The 22,920-nt window shown below is 35.9% G+C and overlaps 3 protein-coding genes across 4 annotated transcripts; all 3 read left to right on the forward strand.

Annotated features, from left to right (window-relative positions):
- Window positions 1–3,604: 3,604 nt before the first annotated feature.
- LOC145638469 (putative tRNA N6-adenosine threonylcarbamoyltransferase, mitochondrial) lies at window positions 3,605–9,888 on the forward strand. Its single transcript, XM_081689434.1, has 13 exons — window positions 3,605–4,005; window positions 4,242–4,286; window positions 5,114–5,188; window positions 5,432–5,528; window positions 5,706–5,796; window positions 5,978–6,027; window positions 7,459–7,649; window positions 7,775–7,860; window positions 8,284–8,359; window positions 8,485–8,568; window positions 8,644–8,758; window positions 8,917–9,005; window positions 9,493–9,888. The coding sequence occupies exons 1-13, from the start codon at window positions 3,751–3,753 to the stop codon at window positions 9,625–9,627; spliced, it is 1,389 nt and encodes a 462-aa protein (XP_081545560.1). The 5' UTR covers window positions 3,605–3,750; the 3' UTR covers window positions 9,628–9,888.
- Window positions 9,889–10,607: 719 nt separating this feature from the next.
- On the forward strand, window positions 10,608–15,663 carry LOC145638470 (DNA repair protein RAD51 homolog 3-like). 2 transcript variants are annotated; one of them, XM_081689436.1, is made up of 9 exons: window positions 10,608–10,758; window positions 11,879–11,977; window positions 13,396–13,512; window positions 13,672–13,705; window positions 13,788–13,858; window positions 13,936–14,156; window positions 14,666–14,797; window positions 15,265–15,331; window positions 15,444–15,663. In XM_081689436.1, the coding sequence occupies exons 1-9, from the start codon at window positions 10,647–10,649 to the stop codon at window positions 15,617–15,619; spliced, it is 1,029 nt and encodes a 342-aa protein (XP_081545562.1). In that variant the 5' UTR covers window positions 10,608–10,646; the 3' UTR covers window positions 15,620–15,663. The 2 variants fall into 2 exon arrangements, with proteins under 2 accessions (XP_081545562.1, XP_081545561.1); XM_081689435.1 differs by having other exon boundaries at window positions 10,609–10,758; window positions 13,930–14,156.
- A 2,510-nt stretch (window positions 15,664–18,173) lies between these two features.
- Window positions 18,174–22,071, forward strand: LOC145639491 (transketolase, chloroplastic-like). Its single transcript, XM_081690747.1, has 7 exons — window positions 18,174–18,712; window positions 19,493–19,583; window positions 19,666–19,771; window positions 19,857–20,139; window positions 20,282–20,430; window positions 20,521–20,674; window positions 20,829–22,071. Exons 1-7 carry the CDS (start codon window positions 18,224–18,226, stop codon window positions 21,786–21,788), a joined length of 2,232 nt encoding a protein of 743 aa, XP_081546873.1. The 5' UTR covers window positions 18,174–18,223; the 3' UTR covers window positions 21,789–22,071.
- Window positions 22,072–22,920: the final 849 nt, after the last annotated feature.

Here is a 22,920-nt window from a genome sequence, read left to right on the forward strand (position 1 = left end):
CTGGTACGTGAACGCGGGGAAATTAGGTCGTTGACTAACCTCATCACGGTCAAACAAAATTTATAATAATAATCCTAAACTAACCCTTATACAAGTCTAGTGGTAAGTTCGGAGTCGAACCACAAGGAACGGTAATGTTAGATTGTTCTTGATCTAATGCTTAATCTACGCCGAAGTCGGTTTATGGATAGAGGACGCTACAAGTACACTAACACACATATAAAGAACAAGATATTATAAAGTCTATTAGGGGCAAAGATCCACTTTGAACAAATTAACAAGTTAATGAAAATCCATTTAATAATCAATCATGTAAAGAAAGAATTAAAATGGGAATTAATTACACTCAAAAGCAATCTCTCAAATTTCTAGCTTAGATCTCTTGTTGATTAGGTGCATAGAAGAAATTTACCCAAAATGTAATCAAATATATCAATTCTAATTCGTCAAACTAGAACTAATATGCAATTAAGTTTGCTGTTATGGGAGATCAATCCAATCTAAAACAAACAACATGCCATCATCAATTCAATCAATATAATCAAACAAAATCATCAAATTTATCTCAAATAGCTCAATTAACCATTACAAAGATTCACTCAGCACCTATTAGAAGGAAATCTACTCAAACATAATTAACAAAGCAATTAAAGAAAGCATAAAGAGAAAAGTGAGTAAGAATGCTCATTGATATAAGATGAAGATCTTCAAATCATCAAATTCCTCCTTTGATTATCCCAAATTCATGAAAACAATTGTATTTCTCACTTTCTCTATGTAAATATTGAGAGTTTTTCTCTCTAAAAACCTAAACATAACCTAAAAACTACTTAAAAAAATGAATTCCTCCTCTAAAATGAGCAAAAAAAAAAAAAAACTATTTATATCCATTACTAAATTGCCTAGGAAGCTCCGCAAAAAGTCGAGCAGCACGTATAGGAGCGGGCAAGGCGCTCCAAAGGTTGTGCATGGGCGCTCTTTGCTGCAGCAGAAAAAGGTAGGATCGTTCCAAAAAGTTTGGAGCGGGCGCTTCTCTTACACTGCGCGCCCGCTCCTATGCACTGGACAAAACTGCTCGGCTTTAAACGAACATAACTCCCTCATTTTACATTTCTGAATTGAGCATGTGACCTTTCGTTGGAAAGATCTTGAGATAAGCTTTCATATCCAATTAAAATCACTCCAAAATTTTTTGTAGATAAAAATATATAGGAGATTGAAGTTCGATCTTTGCAATCAAGTGCACATTTATTCATTACTTGTTCTTTTATGTTTTATATTTTTTCAATCTTGAACAATGAACTTATCCAAGTGTTCCTAAGTATAAGAACAAATCAATAAAGTTTAATCTAATGCAATAAGCAACCAAAATATGCAAGAAAAGCCAAAATTGAGCAATAGTGACATTTCACACGCAAACATGACAAATGTAATACAACGTTATTAAAACCAAGTAAAAAGATATCAAAATTATAAAAAACTAACTAGAAAATCCTAAAAAAAAGTGACATAAATATGACACTTATCAGTACGGCACGACACAAAACTCGTGGGCCGAGCCATGGGTCGGGCCTACCTAAGCCAGGCCAAAGCACGTGGGCCTGACACGAGGCACAACCCGGCACAGCTAGAGCCATCTCTAGCGAATACTAGTTAACAAAATGTGATAAATATCACATACGTAGTATAAAAAGTGGATGGTATAGTTATCTTCTCATACCTCATTTTTATTTGTTGTCGAAATTACTTTGGAAAATCTATTATTTTTATTTTAAACTAAAGTTTTTTTTTTCCAAATTAATAATCATATCATGACGTCAAATTATCCTCGCCATTATCCTCACCTGACAAAAACTTACAAAAAATAACAAATTAGGGCATCGTCCGGGACATTAATTTTTGTTTGGAAATGAAATGAGCACATGTACCAATAGTAATAAGTCCAAAACTATCAAGTATTTGTATCTATTTTTGTCTATAAATAGCAGTACCTACGTCAGATATATACATTATGCTTGGTCGAGATTTACACCACCCAAGTAAAAGTATAGACCCAAAAATTTGATAAAATTATAAACGAATGAATAAGGCAAGTATTGCAATTCAAAGCGCACCAGTTCCTAGTCCAATTCCAACATTTTAGGAACCAATTCTATTGATTCCAACCAATTTCGGGTCTAGTTTATCTGATTTTAACCGGATACCCGATTTACTCACCCTAGTCTTAAAAACCCTAGTATGAACAAAGATTTTGACCAATTGAAATAATTACGATTTTCCACATCAACTACTAGAATAAGTTAAAAATAGTTTATTATTCTAAAATCTAAATCAACTACAGTAAACTTTACACGTAGGAATTTAAATCGAATTGGAATAATTGACAGGAATAATCCCAACTTTGCTCGATTCGTCAAAAATTATCCCAACTTTTGGTTATTTTTTAATAATTCGAACTTTAATATGAATTTGCTTAAAATGGTCCGAGCCGATTATTAAGCTTGTTATAACAAGTCACCCAACACGTGTCATGACGTGATTAGTCAAAAAAATATATATAAAAAAATTAAATTAAAAAATCAACTAAAAAAAAAACACAATTTAAAAATAATTAATTAGGAAAAAAAATTAATTTTTTAAAAAAACCTCCACTAGCCCTGCATGGCAGTTGGCAGCACCGCCACCCCTAGTGCCGCCTGACGCCTACCTCGACTATCAGCGCCTAGTTGGCGGATACTGCCGGTGCGTTTCCCCCGTCATAGCCGGCGAAGATCAACTCACCAACCCTCTCCCCTTCCCACGAACAGCCCCTCCCCAAATTCCCTTACCCCGATCCACCACCGTCATCGCATTTCCTCCACCCGATCCACCATCCTCCCAGATTCCCCTACCCCGACGCGCCACCATCCTCCCAAATCCCCCTACCCCGACGCGCCACCATCCTCCCTAAATCCAGCTAAATGTAAAAATTAACAAAAGGGATAAACCCAAAAAATCAAATGTGAAGTTGGGAAGAGAAAAGGGGTAGGGATGGATTCGCCGGCGGGGGAGGGAAATGGATCGGCGGGGCGGGAAGTAGCCAGCCAAGGAGTGGGCCAGCTAGGCGCCGGCGGTAATCGTGGGTAAGGTTTAGGCTGGTTGGCGCCTGGCGGTGGCAGTGGTTGGGTTGGTGGTTTCAATTTGTTTTTTTTTTTTTTTTTTTTTTTTTTGTAATAATATTTTTAAAGTTAATTAATTACATAATTAAGCCAATAATATAAATATAAGTGAATTTGTAGCCAATAGCATGATGACACGTGTATATTAATTTTTTTTTAAAAATTAATTATCTATTCAACGGGTTATTAGTCACCCGGGACCATTGGAAGCAAATTCATATTAAAGTTAGGATTATTAAAAAACAATCGAAAGTTGAGATTATTTTGGGGGAATTGACATAGTTGAGATTATTTCTGTCAAATTTTCCAATCGAATTTGTCATAAACTAGAAAAAATATGAACCAAACCACTCCGAACCAAAACATCTTTAGAACGAACTCACGAGCCCCAAATAACTCAGACTTTTGGATAGTACAAGGCAAGAGATCCAAATGTTTTTTGATAGACTAGGTACTTGGCTTACTTCACTAATCACTAGTCATTGAACGTACGTACCTCCTCACCTCTTAGGCTCTTACCCATTCCAAATTCCCAATATCCCTTCCCTCTTTCACTCTCTTTCTCTCCTCAGAAAACGAAACATTGTATAAAATGGTGGGTGTGGCGGGAAGCCTATCAAACACAGTACTACTACATCGCTTTAAATATTTCATTCCTTTCCCCTCTTTTTGCAACAAATTAACTGCACTCTCCAAATTACGACAACATAGAAAACTTCAATTTCATCTTAATTTTGCTAATTTCTCCACTACCCAATTCGATTCTCACAAAACCCATTTAGCAAATGTGGATAATTTGATTGTTCTTGGGATTGAAACCAGTTGTGATGACACTGCTGCTGCTGTTGTAAGTTTTTGTATTTGTTTTGATTTTTTCTTTTGGGTTCTATAATATTGTTTAGGAATATGATATATGCCGTTGTAAGGGCTAATTACGATCGACGTGTGATTTTGTCATGAATTCCGACACTAATATAGTTAATTCTGTATAGCAAAACTAAAACCCGGTTTTGGAAAATGAAATGGGAGTTGTTTTCTCTTTTTGTTGGTTTTGATTGATTCAATTGACTATTGGGGTTTCAGGTGAGAGGCAATGGAGAAATTCTTAGTCAAGTTGTGTCATCTCAGGTACAATTGCTATTTCCCTGATAATTTTGATGGTTGAGATTGAAATTATGCAATTGAAATAGTCAGAATTAAGAAACAAAGATTTAATTTTTAATACATTTATATTTTAGCTATTATCTGTAAAATTATTCATCATGTGATTCTATCTCTAGTTTTATTTGTGTAAAATTATTCATCTTAAACTATCAATTGATTACTTGGTTGAAGAGTTATTGGGCATCGGTGCATTGAATTGGCACTCTATATTAGAATGTTGGCTGAAGAGAGTATTTGAAAGCCCTAAGGGTGCTAGATTGCTATTAGTAGAGAGATTGCTTTTAGCTTTTGTGGGTACTGGGTTTATCTGAGTGACTGATGATAAGGAAGGAGTATAAATTAACAGGCTGGTGAATTCATTGAAGGGGGATTGGAAGTTTTCGTAAGTTTGCAACGATGCTCAGTTCATGGCCTTGTGGGTATAGGCTAAGTAGATTTTCAACCACTGATATCATTTTGTAATGAAATTATATTGTAATTCTGTACATAGATTTAATTCTTGGTAGCTAATATAAGTAACAGTCTATTGCTAATTTGCTACCTTTAGTTTGTCCTCTTTCGATTTTGACCCTGTTGATCTGCTATTGCATTTTGGTATCTTGCTATATAGGTTGATATTGCATAATCACATGTCCCTAACTGGAATTAGCTGAATAGATAACCATCGTTTTACTTGTATATATATCATTACAACATACTCCGTATTATGTAAGGAGCTACAAGTTTGTTAATTTACTTTAATATATATTTTTTTTAATATATTTTTTTTATTTTTTTTTGTGCTTATTAAGGCAGATCTGCTTGTCCAGTATGGAGGAGTTTCCCCAAAAATGGCCGAAGAGGCTCATTCAAAGGCCATCAATCGGGTACATTTCAATCTGACTTGCTTCTTCTGTTGCTAATAAGTTACTCTTTCAATTTCTATGTATAAAATAAGAATGATTGGAGGAATTGCTTCAATTTTTCTGAAAACGTCTCCTTGCTACTTTGTTTTTTTTTCCAGCCAAACTTATGATATATTTTCTTGTGAATCATTCTGTTTCTTGTAATCCTTTTTGCATGCAATCATCTCACCGTTTTAATTTATTTTCTTTCTTCTCCATCTGCAGGTAACACAATCTGCACTTGATGAAGCAAATTTAACTGCTAAAGATCTTTCTGCAGTTGCAGTTACTATTGGTCCTGGATTAAGTCTTTGCCTGCGTGGTAATGTATTTGGTTGACTATCTGTGATTCTGTGTGTCTGGTTTAGTGGTTTTATTTACAAAATAGAAAACTAGCTTACAGTTTTTAATATGCCATGATTCTTGTGAGCTGTATGGTTCAGAGCTTCTAGGAATCATCTTTGCTTAAGTATTTAACTTCTCTTTCTTATTAATGTAGTTGGTGTCCATAAAGCTCGAGAAATCGCCCGTAGCTTCCAGTTGCCTTTAATTGGCGTGCATCATATGGAGGCTCATACGTTAGTAGCAAGGTATGACTGACATCCCTGCACACAAATTAATTGCCCAATCTGATATAATCCATTTAATAATATTTCATATTTCTTACTTATTATGTGGATATCAGGGAGTTTTGACTGTTTAGAATCTGATTTCTTCTGCGCTTACTAAAAACTACTTGTTTTTGCGATTCATAATTTTTCTGTTGTCCAGGTTGACAGATAGAAACCTTCAGTTTCCCTTCATGGCTCTGCTCATTTCAGGTAATAATGATTACTTGATATTGTTCCTCTTGCACCTTTCTCTATAGCTTGCTTTTCTTTTGTCATTTTGAGTCATTTGACTCCAATTAATATTATGAACTCTCAAGCTGAATGAACTTGAGTTATGAAACAATCAATGTTGTTTTTTATATCTTTCCAGTCTCCCACAATCCTAATCATTCTATATCAATCAGATTTTAAACAAAATGCTTCCCCTGCCTATTTAAATATTGTATTGTTCCATAAATTTGCAAACATTTTGGAGATTATGGCCAATGTTTCAACAATTGAGTTGAAGGCAGTCAAGGGAAACATGAAGTCTGACATAAATAATACTATAGTTCTTAAAAGGATTATAAATTTTGTATATCAGGTTGCACGCGGCAGTATCTTACTAAGGTTTTCTTGGCATTCTGTGAAGGATACTTTTGAGAGTTGTTAGCAGCTATTTATTTTCAGAAGTTCAAAACCCATTGTTCCAGGAGCTTAGGTTCATATGTATTTAATTAAGCTCTTAAGTTACGATTAATATCATAAGTCTGATGAGCACACTTTATGGGTGGAATTCCCACTGGCATCACATAGACTGCTGTTTTCTAACAGTTCATGACAGTTTCCATATCAGAACTGTTAGAAGCAACTTGTTGGGTACTTGGGGAGTTGGGGGAATTAATAGTTGAATACACTCTCTTAAACAGAATTTGAAGTGCTTTGTTTAGTAAACCTGCAATTTGATTTGTGTTTATTTTTCAATGCTATTTGCTTTGTCCTGTTTTGGCTTTAACCAAAAATGTGCTAGTATTTTCACTTAGTGAGGGAACAGAAGACAGGATATTTGTGGTGTCACAGGCCACAGCAGGAAATTCTTTATTCTAGTTAAATCATGTGAAGAATGCATTTTTTAACAGTTCATAACCATTTCCATGTCAGAACAGTTCAAAAGAATACATTTTTTTTCTAGTTTAGACTGGCTTTCCCTCACATAGAGCGCTATTTTCTAACAGTTCATAACGATTTCCATGTCAGAACTGTTAGAAGCAACTTGTTGGGTAATTGGGGTATTAAACTATTAATAGTTGAATGCACTCTCGTTAACAGAATTTGAAGTGCTTTGTTCACTTAATCTAAAATTCGATTCGTGTTTAGTTGTCAATGCTATTTGCTTTGTGTTATCTTGGCTTTTAACCAGAATCGTGCTAGTGTCTTTACTGAGTGAGGGGGTAAAAGACATAAAAGGATATCGGTGGTGTTACAGGCCATAGCAGAAAGTTCTTTATTCTAGTTAAATCATGTGAAGAGTGTTTTTCCCCCCCTTTTAAAAGGTTCTTATGTTTACAAAATTGATAGGATTCAACTTCCTATGACTTTTTGAGAATTTTTTTTTATGATGTAAATCTTTCTGAGCATCTAAAAGAGTTTTTGTTTTTTTAGGAGGACACAATCTTCTGATTCTTGCACGTGACTTGGGCCATTACATACAACTAGGGACAACCATTGACGATGCTATTGGTGAAGCATATGACAAGACAGCAAAGTGGCTTGGCCTTGATATGAGGAGGAGTGGTGGTCCTGCTGTAGAGGAGCTTGCTCGAGAGGGTGATTCTGAGTCTATAAAATTCAAAGTTAGCTCCTATTTTCTTAAACAACTTTTCTAGTCACATTTGCAGACTGTATACTTTGGGTTATATATAAGCCATATTGCTGGGCAATATTCATCACCGATTCTTGTTTACTTATTTTTTATTAGACCCCAATGCTACATCATAAGGATTGCAACTTTTCCTATGCTGGTCTGAAGACTCAAGTGAAGTTGGCAATTGGATCAAAAAACATGTAAGTATCTTCTCCTGCTAGGGGCAAAGTTGTTCACATCTTGACCTTCCAAGACTGTCTATTGATATCTAAACTGAGTGTTGTTATTTATTATTTGTATCTCTTGGTCTATAGAGCATGTCTTCACCTTCAAATCTTGTACAGATGTCAAGCTTGAGGTCCCTGCGCCTTGTGGCTAAAGGGACGGCAGAGGTGTATGTGTTGCCTATGGAAAATTTGGAAATATAATGCCGTATCAAAGCTCTGTTGCTCATTATAGCATTGAGTATCTGTTAATGCAATTACCCTTTATTCATTGCCTAGTCTGCTTCAGTTTTGGCTAGATTAGTTTATTGATGTTGCTTGTGATGAAAATGTTCAATAGCTATTGGACTAATAATAAACTTTATCTCCAGTTGTTCATGAGTCTTGGGCTGTGTGCAGTGATGCGGAAATTCCACTTTCCTTAGCAAGTAGTCATGACAGAAGTTCTAGGGCTGACATTGCAGCTTCTTTCCAGGTTACTTTCTTGTATCAAACAATATTTCTGTTTTTCTATCTTGATGTTTTTTTCTTCCTGTGTAAAGGGCTCTTTGTATAGCATTGTTTCATTTGCTGACGCACTTGGGGAAAATTTGGATGCAGCGAGTTGCGGTGTTACATTTGGAGGAAAGATGTGAAAGAGCTATTGAATGGGCATTGAAAATGGAGCCATCGATTAAATACTTTGTAAGTATTCAATAATTGGTTTATAACTTGCTACTGAAATCTATGCTTTTGACTCTCATCAGAGATATTATGCAGGTTGTCTCAGGTGGCGTAGCATCAAATCAATATGTGAGAGCAAGACTTGAACAAATTGCCAAGAATAAAGGCCTGCAGCTTGTTTGTCCTCCACCCAGCCTTTGTACTGACAATGGTAAAATCACTGTCTTGCTGTCTCACATTCTAATTCACCTCTAGTTTATTCCTTAACAATGTAAAGATGAAAGAAACTATAAGATCCAGACAGGTTGAATAATCTAAGACTGGTTTTCCCTCCTTGAGTCTGTGAGACTAACCCAATTACTTCAAAAGGTGTCATGGTTGCTTGGACTGGCATTGAGCACTTCCAGATGGGAAGATTTGATCCACCGCCCCCTGCTGATGAACCTGAAGATACAGTGGTATGTCTGTAATTCCGTATGTATCAGTTAAAAGCTTCTTACTGTTGTCTCTACGATTTTGTCTGGTTGGGAGGAAAATCATATTCCATGAAACCCGGTTTGTAAAGGGGTAATGTTATTATGCTTTAAAAAGTTTTCCGCAAGATTGACATTGTTCTTCTTGTCTAAGAAAGGAATGCCACATTTTCTTCCTTTACCCTTGCCTTCCTCCTCTCCGCTTCTCCATCTCCTCTCTTCCCTTTCTCCTTTTCTTTCCAACTCTTTTAGCAATGAACTAAGGAAGGAAAAGAAGATTGAAACCTGATTTCCATTGAATGTAGAATTCACTTTTTAAAAAAATGTTTTCCTTAGAACTAAACACAGCCTATTTTATATGCCTTGTTTTACTGCCTACTGCAAAGTCACTTTCTGAACTAACAGTTAGCTGAATATAACGAAAAGGATTTTGTCATTTTGACCCTGCTTACGCTTTTGCTTGGTATTGCAGTATGATCTCCGACCTAGATGGCCACTGGGGGAGGAATATGCTGAGGGAAAAAGTGAGGCACGCTCCATGAGAAAAGCCAGGATGCATCCATCGCTCACATCTCTCATCCAAGGCTCAGCCAAACAACTCTTGTAGCATCGCATGATCTTCCAGTTTCTTCATTATGTTAAGTAGCGATGCTTTTGAGGCATCTGATGCTGCTGGGTTTCCATAAGGTTGCAAGATGCTGTGCTACGCTTATCTCCAGGAGTCATCCCTAACCATTCAGTCTAAGAGTTGACAACTGTTCATATTACAGCATTTAACTGTAGAACTTCATCACTCATATTTGCTGTATGTACTGATTTTTTTGCTTATAAGTTAAATCCAATTTTTAAGGGCAATGATAGTTCTAAAGTGTTTTACACGGTATATCATAGCGGTAAAAGCAGCAATACAGCAGTGTCCAAATATTTGACCTTGAACAAGTTCTCCTCCAAACCTTCCTCATTTAATACACACTATCCCGTTCTCTTCATCTAATCCACATTTACGATTTGACTTGACTTGTATAACTGATTATACATTGCAATGTACAACTAGGTGAACTAGTTTTATGATTAAAATTGCCTACCTTATACTCGTATCATCGTATGGTTTTTGTGGTTCTCTTATTAAAGTGATTTACATCGAAAAATCACCCCTTTAATATAATAGAGTTTTAGCATAAGTTTACTTTCATCATTAGTATTACATGTAAACCTTTTATGAAAAATTAGATTATGCTTAGGAATATTCTTTAATCCAATCACCCCCTTTCAAAACAAAAATGCTACGCTGCCAAGAAAGCTCTAATAAACCATAAATTCGAAACTTCAAATCCTCTTTCCATTTGTATTAATATGGAATAATCTCGTTATGACTCACTTATTTCTATTATTTTACGTAATTTTTAAAAAAATTTAAATTCTTACAAGAATGTTTCCTTTTAAAATCCCAAATACGTGGTAATTATTATTTGTACTAGTATAAATATTGTTATTTTTATTTTTCAAAATTATCCGAATTGCTAAAAGTTTTATTTTTTTATTTTTTTATTTTTGGAGTACGAAGTTGAAGTTGATTTGGCGCGAGATAAAGAAAGTGGAAGGAGAGAGAGAAAGGAAGAATCGAAAATGGAGGTGATGAGAATGGCGATTTCAGGAACACAAAGAGGCAAACTGATATCAGCAGGCTACACTTCTCTCTCCTCCCTTTCTTCTGTCTCTCCTCTTCTTCTTGCTCGAGGTTTCTTTCTCCCTCTTTCGTTTTATGCTTTACACTCCTAATTTAACGCACTTATTTTTTTATTTTAATTTCTGTTATTTCGATCAATTTCTGTACTTTACTAAAATTTTAGGGTTTGTTTGCATAATTTCATAGCTGTTGTTGATTATTTTTCCTGTTGTTTGGGCACATCTTCCTACTGTTCGATAAAATGTCTAGCTGAATCCCTCTCAATCCTTTTGCTTTTTTGCTAACAAGTTTGGCTGATTTTGGATCTGTATTGCTTTTATGTGACACCCTTTTTTTGTATTGAGTTTATGTACACAATTATTTGACAATCTAGGTCGTTAATTTCATTGTTTTGTCTTCCTGAAATCATTATTCAGTTCCCATTTCTCATGCTTTTCTGGGTTTTGATTGTGATAGTGTTTGGCTATGTAGGCTGTATTATGGATTTCTACATATAATTTTCAATCATTTCTTCTTTTAGGGTTAGGAGGGACTAAGAATGAGGGGGTTGCTAAGGATATTAAGTAAATTGGTTTGCTGGACATATAAGTGAGGCAATGTCTCATTGTTTCTTCGTGCAAACCCAACTCGAAATAAATGTTACTAGTTAATTCCTTTTGGATATTTTGTTTTGGGGTTGTTGTGATGTTAGTTTGCGGCTAATACTTGCGATGCAATATTGTGTTGTACTCTAAAGCTTTGTTCAAGTTGGGTTAATGAATTTATTAATTACAACATAAGATATGAGGATTCTTTATACCGGTCAATTTTGTGGCTGAACTTCAAGTTTATGAACTAAATTCCACCAGGCATATGATGAAAATTGTAATAATGTGTGAGAACACAAGTCGATTTTTCAAGCTTACATTTCCATTTCTAGGATGCCAGGTAGCTTCTGAATGAGTTCAGTCCTCATGCATTGCTTATTTTCTTATAGGCTTTACAAGTTTACTGTGTGTTGCTATGCTTGCAATTGCTGCTGTTCTTTGTGATGAAAATTTTTATTTGTTAGTTGTCATATGTACTAATGTACACATAATCTTCCTTTTTTTTCCTTGTCTTTTTATATCATTCAGTAATTATATGTCAAACTGCACTTTCAAGTTAAAATGCTACATTCTATTTCTAACAGATTTAAATATTTCGGAAGTTGAAGCTCTTGAAATATTGAAGGCTGCATCACATAGTGGCAGATTAGACACATCAGGTGGAAACCATGCTATTCTCAATGGTAAGTCTTAAATTCTTTGAGCTTAAATCTGTCTATAGGTTGTTAGCAAGGAATCTGTTAGTAGCATTAATGCTTATATCATTCCACATTCCACATTCCAGTGAGAAGGGTTCTATTGTATTATACTATTACGATGTTCAAAACTTCAAATATCTATGAATAAAGCTAACATTCAGGGATGGATTTAGAAATCATAACAGTTGTCTATGTACATTGCTCATTGCTTGCAAGTTGCAATCAAGCCAATCATTAGTGGTAATTAGTTAATTAGTCTCACTTACACTCTTCATGTAACTTTAATGAATATTGTTTAATGACGTACTAATCAAGTCCTTAAATTAGAGATATGATTGAATTGAACTAGTTTCACCCTAATCTTCTTATACTTTGCTTCCTTACAGTTTATTTGCTGAATGTGGACTTTTTGGTATTCGCAATCTAAAGGTATCAAGCCATAGTTTGATAAACATATTGCAAGGGATCTTATTTACTTGACTCATTTTTTTTTTTTTAATTATTAACCTAAATTTCTTCTAACTCAAAAAATTAAAAAATTACTTTAACTCTTTTTTTTTTTTTTCTTATTAACCTAATTTCTTCTGTACCTGAGAAAACAGATGGGATGAAGAAATTGTTTACTGACTTTAAATTATTCATGCTTCAGTTGTGAGTCCTTGTGACTAATATGCCCCCTTTTCTTATGGATATTGACGCAAAAGCATCTTATTTTCAACCATCATGTCTTAGGGTGTGCTCTCCTCAACTTATTTTGACTTGCTAAACAATAAGTTGAAATAAATTAAACTAAAATAAGTTTAGATAAAATAAGTCTAATGAGCAAATAAAGACTCACAAGTTTAGACAAAATAAGTTTGATAGTCGAAATAAGTTGAAGAGAACACACTCTTAGGCCCTTTTTGGTTGAAGAAAATTTGGCTGGAAAGAAAAGAAAGAAAAAGGTTTTTACTATGCTCTCAATTCCCATGTATGGTTTGCAAAATGACATACAAAGTAAAAATTCACAGGAAAGGAAGAGAAGTGAAAAGAAAGCCTCTTTACAAAATTTTCTCTTTCCTTCCTCCCAAAATTGGAGGAATTCGACTGGAAAGAGATAAATAAAGTTGTAAATTAGATTTTTCTTCTCTCCTCTTCATTTCCTTTCATTAACTAACTATTGGAAAATAAAATCTCTTTCCTTTCCCTTCTCTTCCTTTCTTTCGCGCTCCCTCCCTTCCTGCTCTTCTCTTCTTTTACTAATATTGAACCACCTCTTTTAGTACAACTGCGTCACTTTGATTGGTTGGTACTTGAAATCTCAGCATGTTATGTGATGTTCACTTCCATATTTTGCCACTTCTCTATTTCACTGTATGTGCAGAGAAGTGACATTTAAGAATGATTTTTAATATCTGTCATAGGCGCTCAAAATGCTTGGGAAATGTTTGAGGACTCGTGTATACGGATAACTACATCTTCTGCTGATGTTGATGACATCCTTGGTGGTGGTATAAGCTGCAAACAAGTTACTGAGATAGGTGTGTCCTCTGGTTTTTGTGTAAATAGAACTGCTGACACAAACCACCTTTTCTAAGTACTACAGATTTTTTTTCCCTCTTGTATGCTACATTACTACCACAGTAGCAGATGATTAATATGATTTGCATTGCTCAAATAACTACTTTTCTGGAATACAGGTGGTATACCTGGCATTGGCAAAACACAATTTGGGTAAGTAGCCAATTTTTTTTGTTTAACAGTCTCCTTAGTCCTTAGTTTTGTTATGCATCAATATTGATGCTTTATATCTCAGGATTCAACTTGCAGTCAATGTCCAAATTCCAGCTGAATTTGGTGGTCTTGGGGGAAAAGCAGTTTATGTAGGTGAGTCATTGCTACACCACTTTCCCTGGCTTAGATATGCTTGAATCTAAGCTGTGTAGATGCATGTTTAGATACAGAGGGAAGCTTCATGGTGGAGCGTGCTTTGCAGATTGCTCAAGGATGTGTTGACGACATGGAGAATGATAACTGCTTTCGGCAAAGAAATATCAGAACTGTTAAAGACAAATTGCTTCCCAAAGATTTCTTGGCTAACATATTCCACTTTAGGATCTGCAGTTACACTGAGCTAATTGCTATGATAAATCATCTGGATAAATGGGTCTCAGAGCATAGAGATGTGGGTACCAAATTGATGCACAGGAACTTAATTACATATTTACATTGATTTTTGAATCTCTTTATTATTATACTCCTCATTTTTTAAGTCATTAACCAACTATAGTGCAATATTTAGATATTTTGTCACATTGTCCTAATCCCTCATGATTAAGAATATGCTTTTTTTTTAATCACGGACTTGAAATTATTATAGACCCTTTATTATAATTGAATCTTTCTATCATCTCCTATTAATTAAACTTGGACTCTGTAGCATGTTAGGAAAACGGTGACAAATATAATGGACATCCTAAAATAGTGGTTTGCTATTATGCTCTGTGTGTATCACAAAATTATAACTGCTCTAGCAAAAAAAAAAAAAATTCCCGCCTTCTTTACCAATCTAATATTGGATTGATTGATTGCCCTCTTTACCAATCTAATATTACAAATAGTTGCAAGCAACAATTTGTCGTTCATGCTATTTGGTGTATGATTGACTTAACTTTGTAGCTATATTTCTTTCAGGTGAAACTGGTTGTAATTGATAGTGTTACATTTTATTTCCGTCAAGATTTCGAGGACATGGCCCAAAGGACTCGGATTCTTGGTGAAATGGCACTGAAGTTGATGAAGCTTGCACAGAAGTTCAATTTAGCAGTAAGTGAAAGTTTCACTCTTGAATGTTTGTATTAGGATAGTAGTGGCATACACCCTTCCTACATTAAGGTATGCTTGGGCAATAGAGAGAGATGAAGACGATAGCTGCATAAACTGAGATAAAAACATGAATTTGACTCTGGAAACTTTTTTTTTATTGTCAGGACTCAGAAGTGTACTACTAGATCCAAACCCTTGTCCATTTAGTAGGTTTTTATCGCCCACGTCCTACACTTCTTCAGAAATAGAGTTCTAATTGTATACGTAGAGTGATTGACAGAATTTGTGTTTAAAATGATTGGGTCTTCCAAGATACAATAGATTGAACAATTGAACTATGTAGTGTGCAATTGTGCATAGCAGATTAGCAGCTTATAAAGTCATGAATCAACCGACCCTGGTTCCCACACCCTCTTCTGAATGGAAATAATCTGGATCTTATTGGCTGTTTATTTATGTACCATCAGGTGGTTCTATTAAATCAAGCGGCAACCAAGTGCTCCGAAGGTTCATATCAACTAACACTAGCACTAGGTAATACTATCCATTCTGTTCTTTTTGCCTGTTGAATTCCTGGCTTGCCATATTGTTTCCTTGTAGAATGCCTATTGCTTTGATATTCATAGTGATTGATCTTGTCGAGCAGGTGACAGTTGGTCTCACGCAAGTACAAACAGGGTCATCTTATACTGGAAAGGGGATGAGCGTTGTGCTTATATTGACAAGTCGACCTCTCTTCCATCTGCCTATGCACCATATGCTATTACGACCAAAGGAATCCGAAACTCCAGTAAAACTTGTAAAAGAACCAAAATGATGTGAAGTTATTTCTGCTCAGTTGGATTCATTAAGCTGCACAGCTTGTATGTTTATCGGTTGATTTTGGTCTTGAATCTTTCCTGGCTATGCGTTTTTTCTGCTCTAGTTGCTTATTACAGTACATTGAAGACTGCATCCAAAAATTAAAAATACATGAATGGTGAGTCTCAATCAATCTTGCGGTTTTGTATTTTCTTACTTATTTCATATATAAATGGTTGATCAATGATAAGTAAAATTATTAAGGAGAAGAAAAGAACATACATGCTACAGCCATTTGAAACACACATCTTTTTCAATGGTTGCGGCTTTTCAATGGAAGAATATGGTATTCGTGATTAAAAATGTGACAAATCTCTCTCTAACTAAAATTTAAAACTAGCTCTAGAGTCTAGACCATCCTTTAAGAATTTTATTAGATCTGAACATGAACATCAATTTCTTTCAATTGTCTTATTCTGCTAGTTTGTAGTCACCTAAAGAATCAAATAAAGTCCTATAACTTGGTATACATTACTAGTAGTATTATTCAATTTAAGGAATTGATTGGTTAATACTAATTTAAGTGCAAGCAACTCAATTTTTTCTTCTTAAAGTTGTTGATTTGTTTAATATTTGTTCGTATATGATATCTAATCTAATTTCTTTAATTTATTAAGATATGTGTCTATATGAAATGTTGCAAACATAGAATAAATTGAAAAATTATAGCCTATAAAATTCTAGATTGGAAGGTCATGTTGAGGCCGACCCGGTTGATCAGCCTGATTAACCAATTCTTGTTAATCAGCTGCATTTGTGGGCCCCACTTGTCAGACAAATTGACGGAGATTCATAAGACGTTAGCTTTAATTTAAGTCTCATTTTTTTTTACAATTTTTTTTTTTTGTTTTTTAACCCATCTTCTCCAATCTTCCACCGGCAGCGAACACACCATAGCCACCATCTGGTCCACCACCATCACATCGACTACCATCGGAACCCATCACAGCCACCACCATCACATCGACTACCATCTGAAACCCCTCACAGGCACCACCATCTCTCCTCTTTCCGCCGATCAAACCCACAAAGGCCTTCCACATCCTCATCTTCTTCCCGTCGTCCTCCTCTTCTTCCTCAACAATGGCCGCTTCGCGGTGAATCAAAAAGACACCCTACTAGAAAAGAGTGTAAATTAGGGTCATATCAACCCCTTAGGGAAAACCTTTCATTCGCAACAGCATTTTGAACTACTATAGGCGGTGGTGGCGTAGAGGAAGAAGTGGGTTTTTGGGTTTTGGTATCTGGCGTGGAGGAAGAACTGGGTTTCTGACTTTCTGGTTTTGGTTTCTGGCGTGAAGGATGGGAACAAGTTAACGAGCGTTATCCCAACGTTTGCCAAGTTATGTGTGCATTGACAAGAGTACCCTTACTATTATGCATGAAAAGACAAAATTAACCCTTGATTTACACAAGCTGTGAATCAGCCTGATGAACAAGAATTTCCTCGGTCATGTTTGGCAACCGTGGAGGCATTCTCTTCTCTTAATTATATTATCGGTCAATAATTAGGAATGCTAAAACAATTCATTAATAAACACTAGTAGTTGCATAGTTGCATAACCATACAAAAAAGTTGCATTTCCCAACACTATCTACTAGCTAGTGAGTTGTTTAGAGTAGTGCGACTCGCCCACAACCTCAAAAGCCATTATGCACCAAAGTTAACCCATCTTTACCATTAATTTAGTAATTAATTCAATATTCTTTAATCAAACCTTGAGCTTGAGATTAAGTTGCTATACTCTAGGAACCTTCATGTTCAAGCTCAACTACTCTTTGGAGATACCCAAATAATAGAGTGGCAAAATATCATACTTCCTCTATTACTATTGAGTATTGACAAACTCTGTTGTTAAATTAATTTCAAGGTCTCAATAATATTATTTGTAATTCTCATTGTTTTTCCCATTTGCAATATTCGCTCACATTAGAAATATCTAATCCTAATATTCCTACATGTCTAACTTTTTCTAAATTCTATCACAATCTATCATATATATCTTTTCACAATAATATCTCATATCCGTTGAAAAAAAAAAGTCATATCATATTATTCTATCATAATATACATTCCTATCTCAATATTTATTCTAAACTCTTTTAATAATTATATATACATTTGATTAAAATTACAAATTGTTACATTTTGGAGATTGTGTTACATATATCCAAAATGACAATTCAAGTAATCCACTTAATTTCATTTCTTCCATTTAATCTTAATCACTAAAAACCATAAGTGGCTTATGAAATGATCTCATTCATTTCTTTTCCTAAAAAAAAAAAAAGAAAAAGAAATGATCTCATTCATCATCATCTATTCATAAGTTAAAAATAGAATATATTTCCATCAAATTTCCCAAAAATAAAAAAATTCCACCAACCCACCAATAAAACCAGTCAACGGTTCTGATCATCTCTCACTTACATCAAACGGCCACCAACCCCCCTTTTTTTTTTTCAAAATTTGTAAAAGTTGTTGCCCAATTTTCTCTCTCCTCCCTCTTATTTCTACTCATAATCCCCACCAAAACCTTACTTTCTCTCTCTACAATTCCAACAATGGCGTCTTCTCTTTCTCTCTCCCAAGCCATCTCCGCCGGCCGTACTTCCACCTCTCGCAACCCTTCAACACCCACAAACCGTCTTCCTTCTTCACTTTCTCTCTCTTCCTCCTCTTCTTCTGCTTCTCTCCTCAAATCATCTTCTTTCTCTCTAAAAACCTCCCGGCGAGTGGCCCCACGCGCCACCGTACGCGCTTCTGCGGTGGAATCCCTCGACAAGTCTGGTACTACTGAAGACACCCTGATCGATAAATCGGTGAATACGATCCGGTTTTTGGCGATTGATGCCGTTGAAAAGGCGAATTCGGGTCACCCGGGTTTACCCATGGGTTGTGCTCCGATGGGTCACATTTTGTACGATGAAGTTATGCGGTATAATCCGAAGAACCCTTATTGGTTTAACCGTGATCGCTTTGTTTTGTCCGCCGGTCATGGGTGTATGCTCCAGTATGCTCTCCTACACTTGGCTGGTTATGACAGTGTCACTGTAATTTTCTCTCTCTTCTCTTTCTTTGATTTTGTTGATTTTGATTGTTTGCTTGATAATTTGAAATGGGGTTTTGTTGTTTTGATCTGGGTATCTTTCATTTGTTTGGAATGTTGTGATCTTGGTGATGGTGATATCTGATTTTGGTAGTATTATTATCAGTTGCTTTGAAGTTCTTTGGTTGACTTAATTTTATTGATGCTGACTTGGGTTTATATATATTTTGTTTTTATCAATATAATTTGTATGATAAGTTGTGGTTGTGATAATTTGCATGATGTACATGTCTAGTGATTATATGTGGTTAGTAGATTGTAGAGATTTTTGAATACTTTTTATTTAAGAATTTGACAAATTTGGATTAGATGTGTGACAATTAGAAAATTTTAGCTAGAATTGGGAGAGAATGAAACATAAGCCATAAGATGCTAGATACTGAGTGCATCTAGTTGTCCATTGTGCACTGTGGGTCAGGTGTGCACCTAGCTCTGGCCAGGCTCGACGGATACCTGTGGCTATTTTTTGGCTCATTTGTAGAATTGTAGCTGTCGAATTGAGCAAGAAAACGACATGTAGTACGGCTCATTAAGAATTTTGCAATTAGGAGCTTCTCACTGACTTTTATTTAAGTTTTCTTTATGGAGTGGTATCTAATTCAGTTTTGATGGTGTTAGCTTTTTCTAGGTTCAGTTTATTGTTAGCTATATTCATGTTTTGCAAGATGACATCACATTTGACTTAGAAACTTACTTTCTGTCATTGGGAATTATCTTATATTAGGAAGAAGATTTGAAGAACTTCCGCCAGTGGGAAAGCAGAACTCCTGGTCATCCTGAAAATTTTGAGACTCCTGGGATTGAAGTCACCACTGGTTAGGACTTGTGATTAAAACTATTATAGCGAAAATTAATTATGTGTTTTGTATGTCTAATCGATCCTGTATGACTTTGCAGGTCCCCTTGGTCAGGGTATTGCCAATGCTGTTGGGCTGGCACTTGCAGAGAAGCACTTGGCTGCTCGGTTTAACAAGCCTGATATGGAGATTGTTGATCACTACACGTAGGTTTCTTCTATCCTACTTATGTGCTGAATAAGTTGGCCGTGTTTCCCATCTTAATCATGCCTTTCCCTTTGGGTCTTTTAGGTATGCTATTCTTGGAGATGGTTGCCAAATGGAAGGTGTTTCTCAGGAAGCCTGTTCCCTTGCTGGACATTGGGGACTTGGAAAGCTTATTGCATTCTATGACGACAACCATATATCTATTGATGGTAGCACTGATATTGCATTCACTGAGGATGTTGACAAACGGTTTGAGGCTCTTGGATGGCATGTGATTTGGGTCAAGAATGGTAACAATGGCTATGATGAAATTCGCGCTGCAATCAGAGAGGCTAAGGCTGTTAAGGACAAGCCGACCTTAATCAAGGTGCATTTCATCACTTCTATGCTGGGCTGTCATATATCTTTGTTAATATTAAAGTTTCAATGTTTCTTTGCATGGATGAGTCATCTTACTGCTTTTGAGTATCAGTGGTGTAATAAAATGGTTTCCAACTTTGTAATTGTAGGTGACAACAACTATCGGTTATGGCTCTCCAAACAAGTCAAATTCATACAGTGTGCATGGTAGTGCCTTGGGAGCTAAGGAAGTAGAAGCAACTAGGAGCAACCTTGGATGGCCATATGAGCCATTCCATGTACCCGAGGATGTTAAAAAGTGAGTTTTTGTGAATGATTTACTTAATTTTCTGTGTCAACTTAGCATTAAAATTATTTGGATTATATTCTCATCTTGGTTTCCTTGCAGACATTGGAGCCGCCATACTTCTGAGGGAGCAGCCCTTGAATCTGAATGGAATTCTAAATTTGCTGAGTATGTGAAGAAGTACAGTGATGAAGCTGCAGAGTTGAAGTCTATCATCACTGGGGAATTACCTTCTGGCTGGGAGAAGGCACTTCCGGTTAGTACTGATTTAACATTATATAATTTAATGTCTTAACATGATTCTTGAGGCTTTGATAATGGAATTGTTCGGGGGAACAGCTATTTCTGGATTATATACTTTTTAATGTATGACAGTTGAATTGATATGCATGTTTCTGCATCTTCTACAGACATACACCCCCGAGAGCCCTGGTGATGCTACAAGAAATCTGTCTCAACAATGCCTGAACGCCCTTGCAACTGTTCTTCCAGGTTTTCTTGGTGGAAGTGCTGACCTTGCTTCCTCAAACATGACTTTGCTGAAGATGTTTGGAAATTTCCAGAAGGATACTCCCGAGGAAAGGAATCTTCGATTTGGTGTTCGGGAGCATGGAATGGGATCCATCTGCAATGGGATTGCTCTCCACAGCCCAGGCTTCATCCCTTACTGTGCAACTTTCTTCGTCTTCACAGACTACATGAGAGCTTCCATAAGGATGGCTGCCTTGTCCCAGGCTGGGGTCATCTTTGTCATGACCCATGACTCTATTGGACTTGGGGAAGACGGGCCGACTCATCAGCCTATTGAGCATTTGGCGAGTTTCCGGGCCATGCCAAATGTTTTTATGTTCCGTCCTGCAGATGGTACTGAGACAGCTGGTGCCTACAGAGTTGCAGTACTAAACAAAAAGACACCTTCTATTCTTGCTCTTTCTCGACAAAAGCTTCCCCAGCTTCCGGGAACTTCCATTGAAGGGGTTGAAAAAGGTGGTTACATCATTTCTGACAATTCAAAGGGGAACAACCCAGATGTTATCCTAATGGGAACTGGTTCTGAACTAGAGATTGCCGCTAAAGCTGCCGATGATCTTAGAAAGGATGGAAAGGCTGTTAGAGTTGTGTCATTTGTTTCATGGGAGCTCTTCGATGCTCAATCTGAGTCATACAAAGAGAGCGTATTGCCAGCCGATGTGACAGCTAGAGTCAGCATTGAAGCTGGAACTACATTTGGATGGTTGAAGTATGTTGGCTGCAAGGGTAAGGCAATTGGTATTGACCGGTTTGGAGCCAGTGCCCCTGCTGGGAAGATATACAAGGAGTTGGGAATCACAAAAGAGGCCGTCATTGAAGCAGCTAAATCACTATGCTAGACATAGTGATCTCAGTGTTTTTTGATTGCCGCGATTCCCACTTTTTTCTCCATACAGTTTTTGTATCGTTTATTGGAGGGGGATGGATCTCATAATAAGAGAGTTTGATAATACATCGCTTGTTTTACTGCAACCAACAGAGCCAAGTTCAATTGAGGTTTGAGCCTCGAGGAATACCTAAAAGAAAAGCCATTTCACAGAGTAGATGTTTATGATTTATGTAAGCATATTGAGCTTTTTAAACCTCTGTAGTTTGTGCTATTTGGTAATTGATTTTAAGTAACTATCATCGTCATCTTTAGTGTTCTTTAAGATGAACTGCTAAAGCATAACGAGCGATCCAGTTTAGGCATGTTGAGTTTACGAGTGTTTAATTCCATTGCCTTTAAATGGTTTTCTAAATGGTGCGAGCTGTGTCAGTCGTTTCGGAACAATAGCCCCCCTCCCCCCCAATCTATTACTGTGTACTTGTGATTAGTGGTTACATGCTCTATATAGAGTTTTATTGATCCAACACATGTTCATAAAATCCCTAGCTCAGATTTTGCTTAAAAATTTGATATTGTGAAAATGACTTAGATTTTAGATGTACTCCATATAACCATTATTATATCGTACCAGTACCTTGTTTTAAGCGCATTATTCACTTGAATGCATTATTTAAATTCCGTGATAGATATACAAGATTAATAGTCCTTTAGAATTAATAATTTTACCCAACATAATCAAATTTATACTTGCAATAAAAGCTAATTAAGCTGCCAATGGGAGGTAGGTAAGGATAGTGGTGTTTGAATGGAATTAGTGATAAAGATAAGGCTGTCACAATTGATCAAACTTAAGAACGACAAATGAGCAAAGTTAAAGAGTTGAAAAGGTGGGTAGGTATATATGCTAATCTAATTGTCATTTGTGCTTCCTTGGTTTGTTGACAAAACTAAACTCATTATTGTAGCTAACACAAGTGTGGCATATTCCACCGTAAGCATCATATTCTTTCTCTCATTGACACATTTTAATTATCTTATATTTTTATTTTTGAAAATTATAAATTTATAGAAATAATCACAACTTTATAGGTCATCAAATTACAATAGCAACGTCGAAGTAAATTTTGGACATAAATTTCTCA

This window comes from Chenopodium album, chromosome 7 (genome assembly GCF_948465745.1).
Source record: "Chenopodium album chromosome 7, dcCheAlbu1.1, whole genome shotgun sequence".
Classification (NCBI taxonomy): Eukaryota; Viridiplantae; Streptophyta; class Magnoliopsida; order Caryophyllales; family Amaranthaceae; genus Chenopodium; species Chenopodium album.

Coding starts and splice junctions, on each gene's coding strand:
- LOC145638469 (XM_081689434.1), top strand. CDS start 3,751: ATGGTGGGTGTGGCGGGAAGCCTATCAAACACAGTACTACTACATCGC. Junction 7,650..7,774: donor CTGAGTCTATAAAATTCAAA/GTTAGCTCCTAT, acceptor ATTTTTTATTAG/ACCCCAATGCTACATCATAA. Junction 8,759..8,916: donor CAGCCTTTGTACTGACAATG/GTAAAATCACTG, acceptor TTACTTCAAAAG/GTGTCATGGTTGCTTGGACT.
- LOC145638470 (XM_081689435.1), top strand. CDS start 10,647: ATGGAGGTGATGAGAATGGCGATTTCAGGAACACAAAGAGGCAAACTG. Junction 11,978..13,395: donor AAACCATGCTATTCTCAATG/GTAAGTCTTAAA, acceptor TATCTGTCATAG/GCGCTCAAAATGCTTGGGAA. Junction 13,859..13,929: donor GGGAAAAGCAGTTTATGTAG/GTGAGTCATTGC, acceptor ATGCATGTTTAG/ATACAGAGGGAAGCTTCATG.
- LOC145639491 (XM_081690747.1), top strand. CDS start 18,224: ATGGCGTCTTCTCTTTCTCTCTCCCAAGCCATCTCCGCCGGCCGTACT. Junction 18,713..19,492: donor CTGGTTATGACAGTGTCACT/GTAATTTTCTCT, acceptor ATCTTATATTAG/GAAGAAGATTTGAAGAACTT. Junction 19,772..19,856: donor GAGATTGTTGATCACTACAC/GTAGGTTTCTTC, acceptor TGGGTCTTTTAG/GTATGCTATTCTTGGAGATG.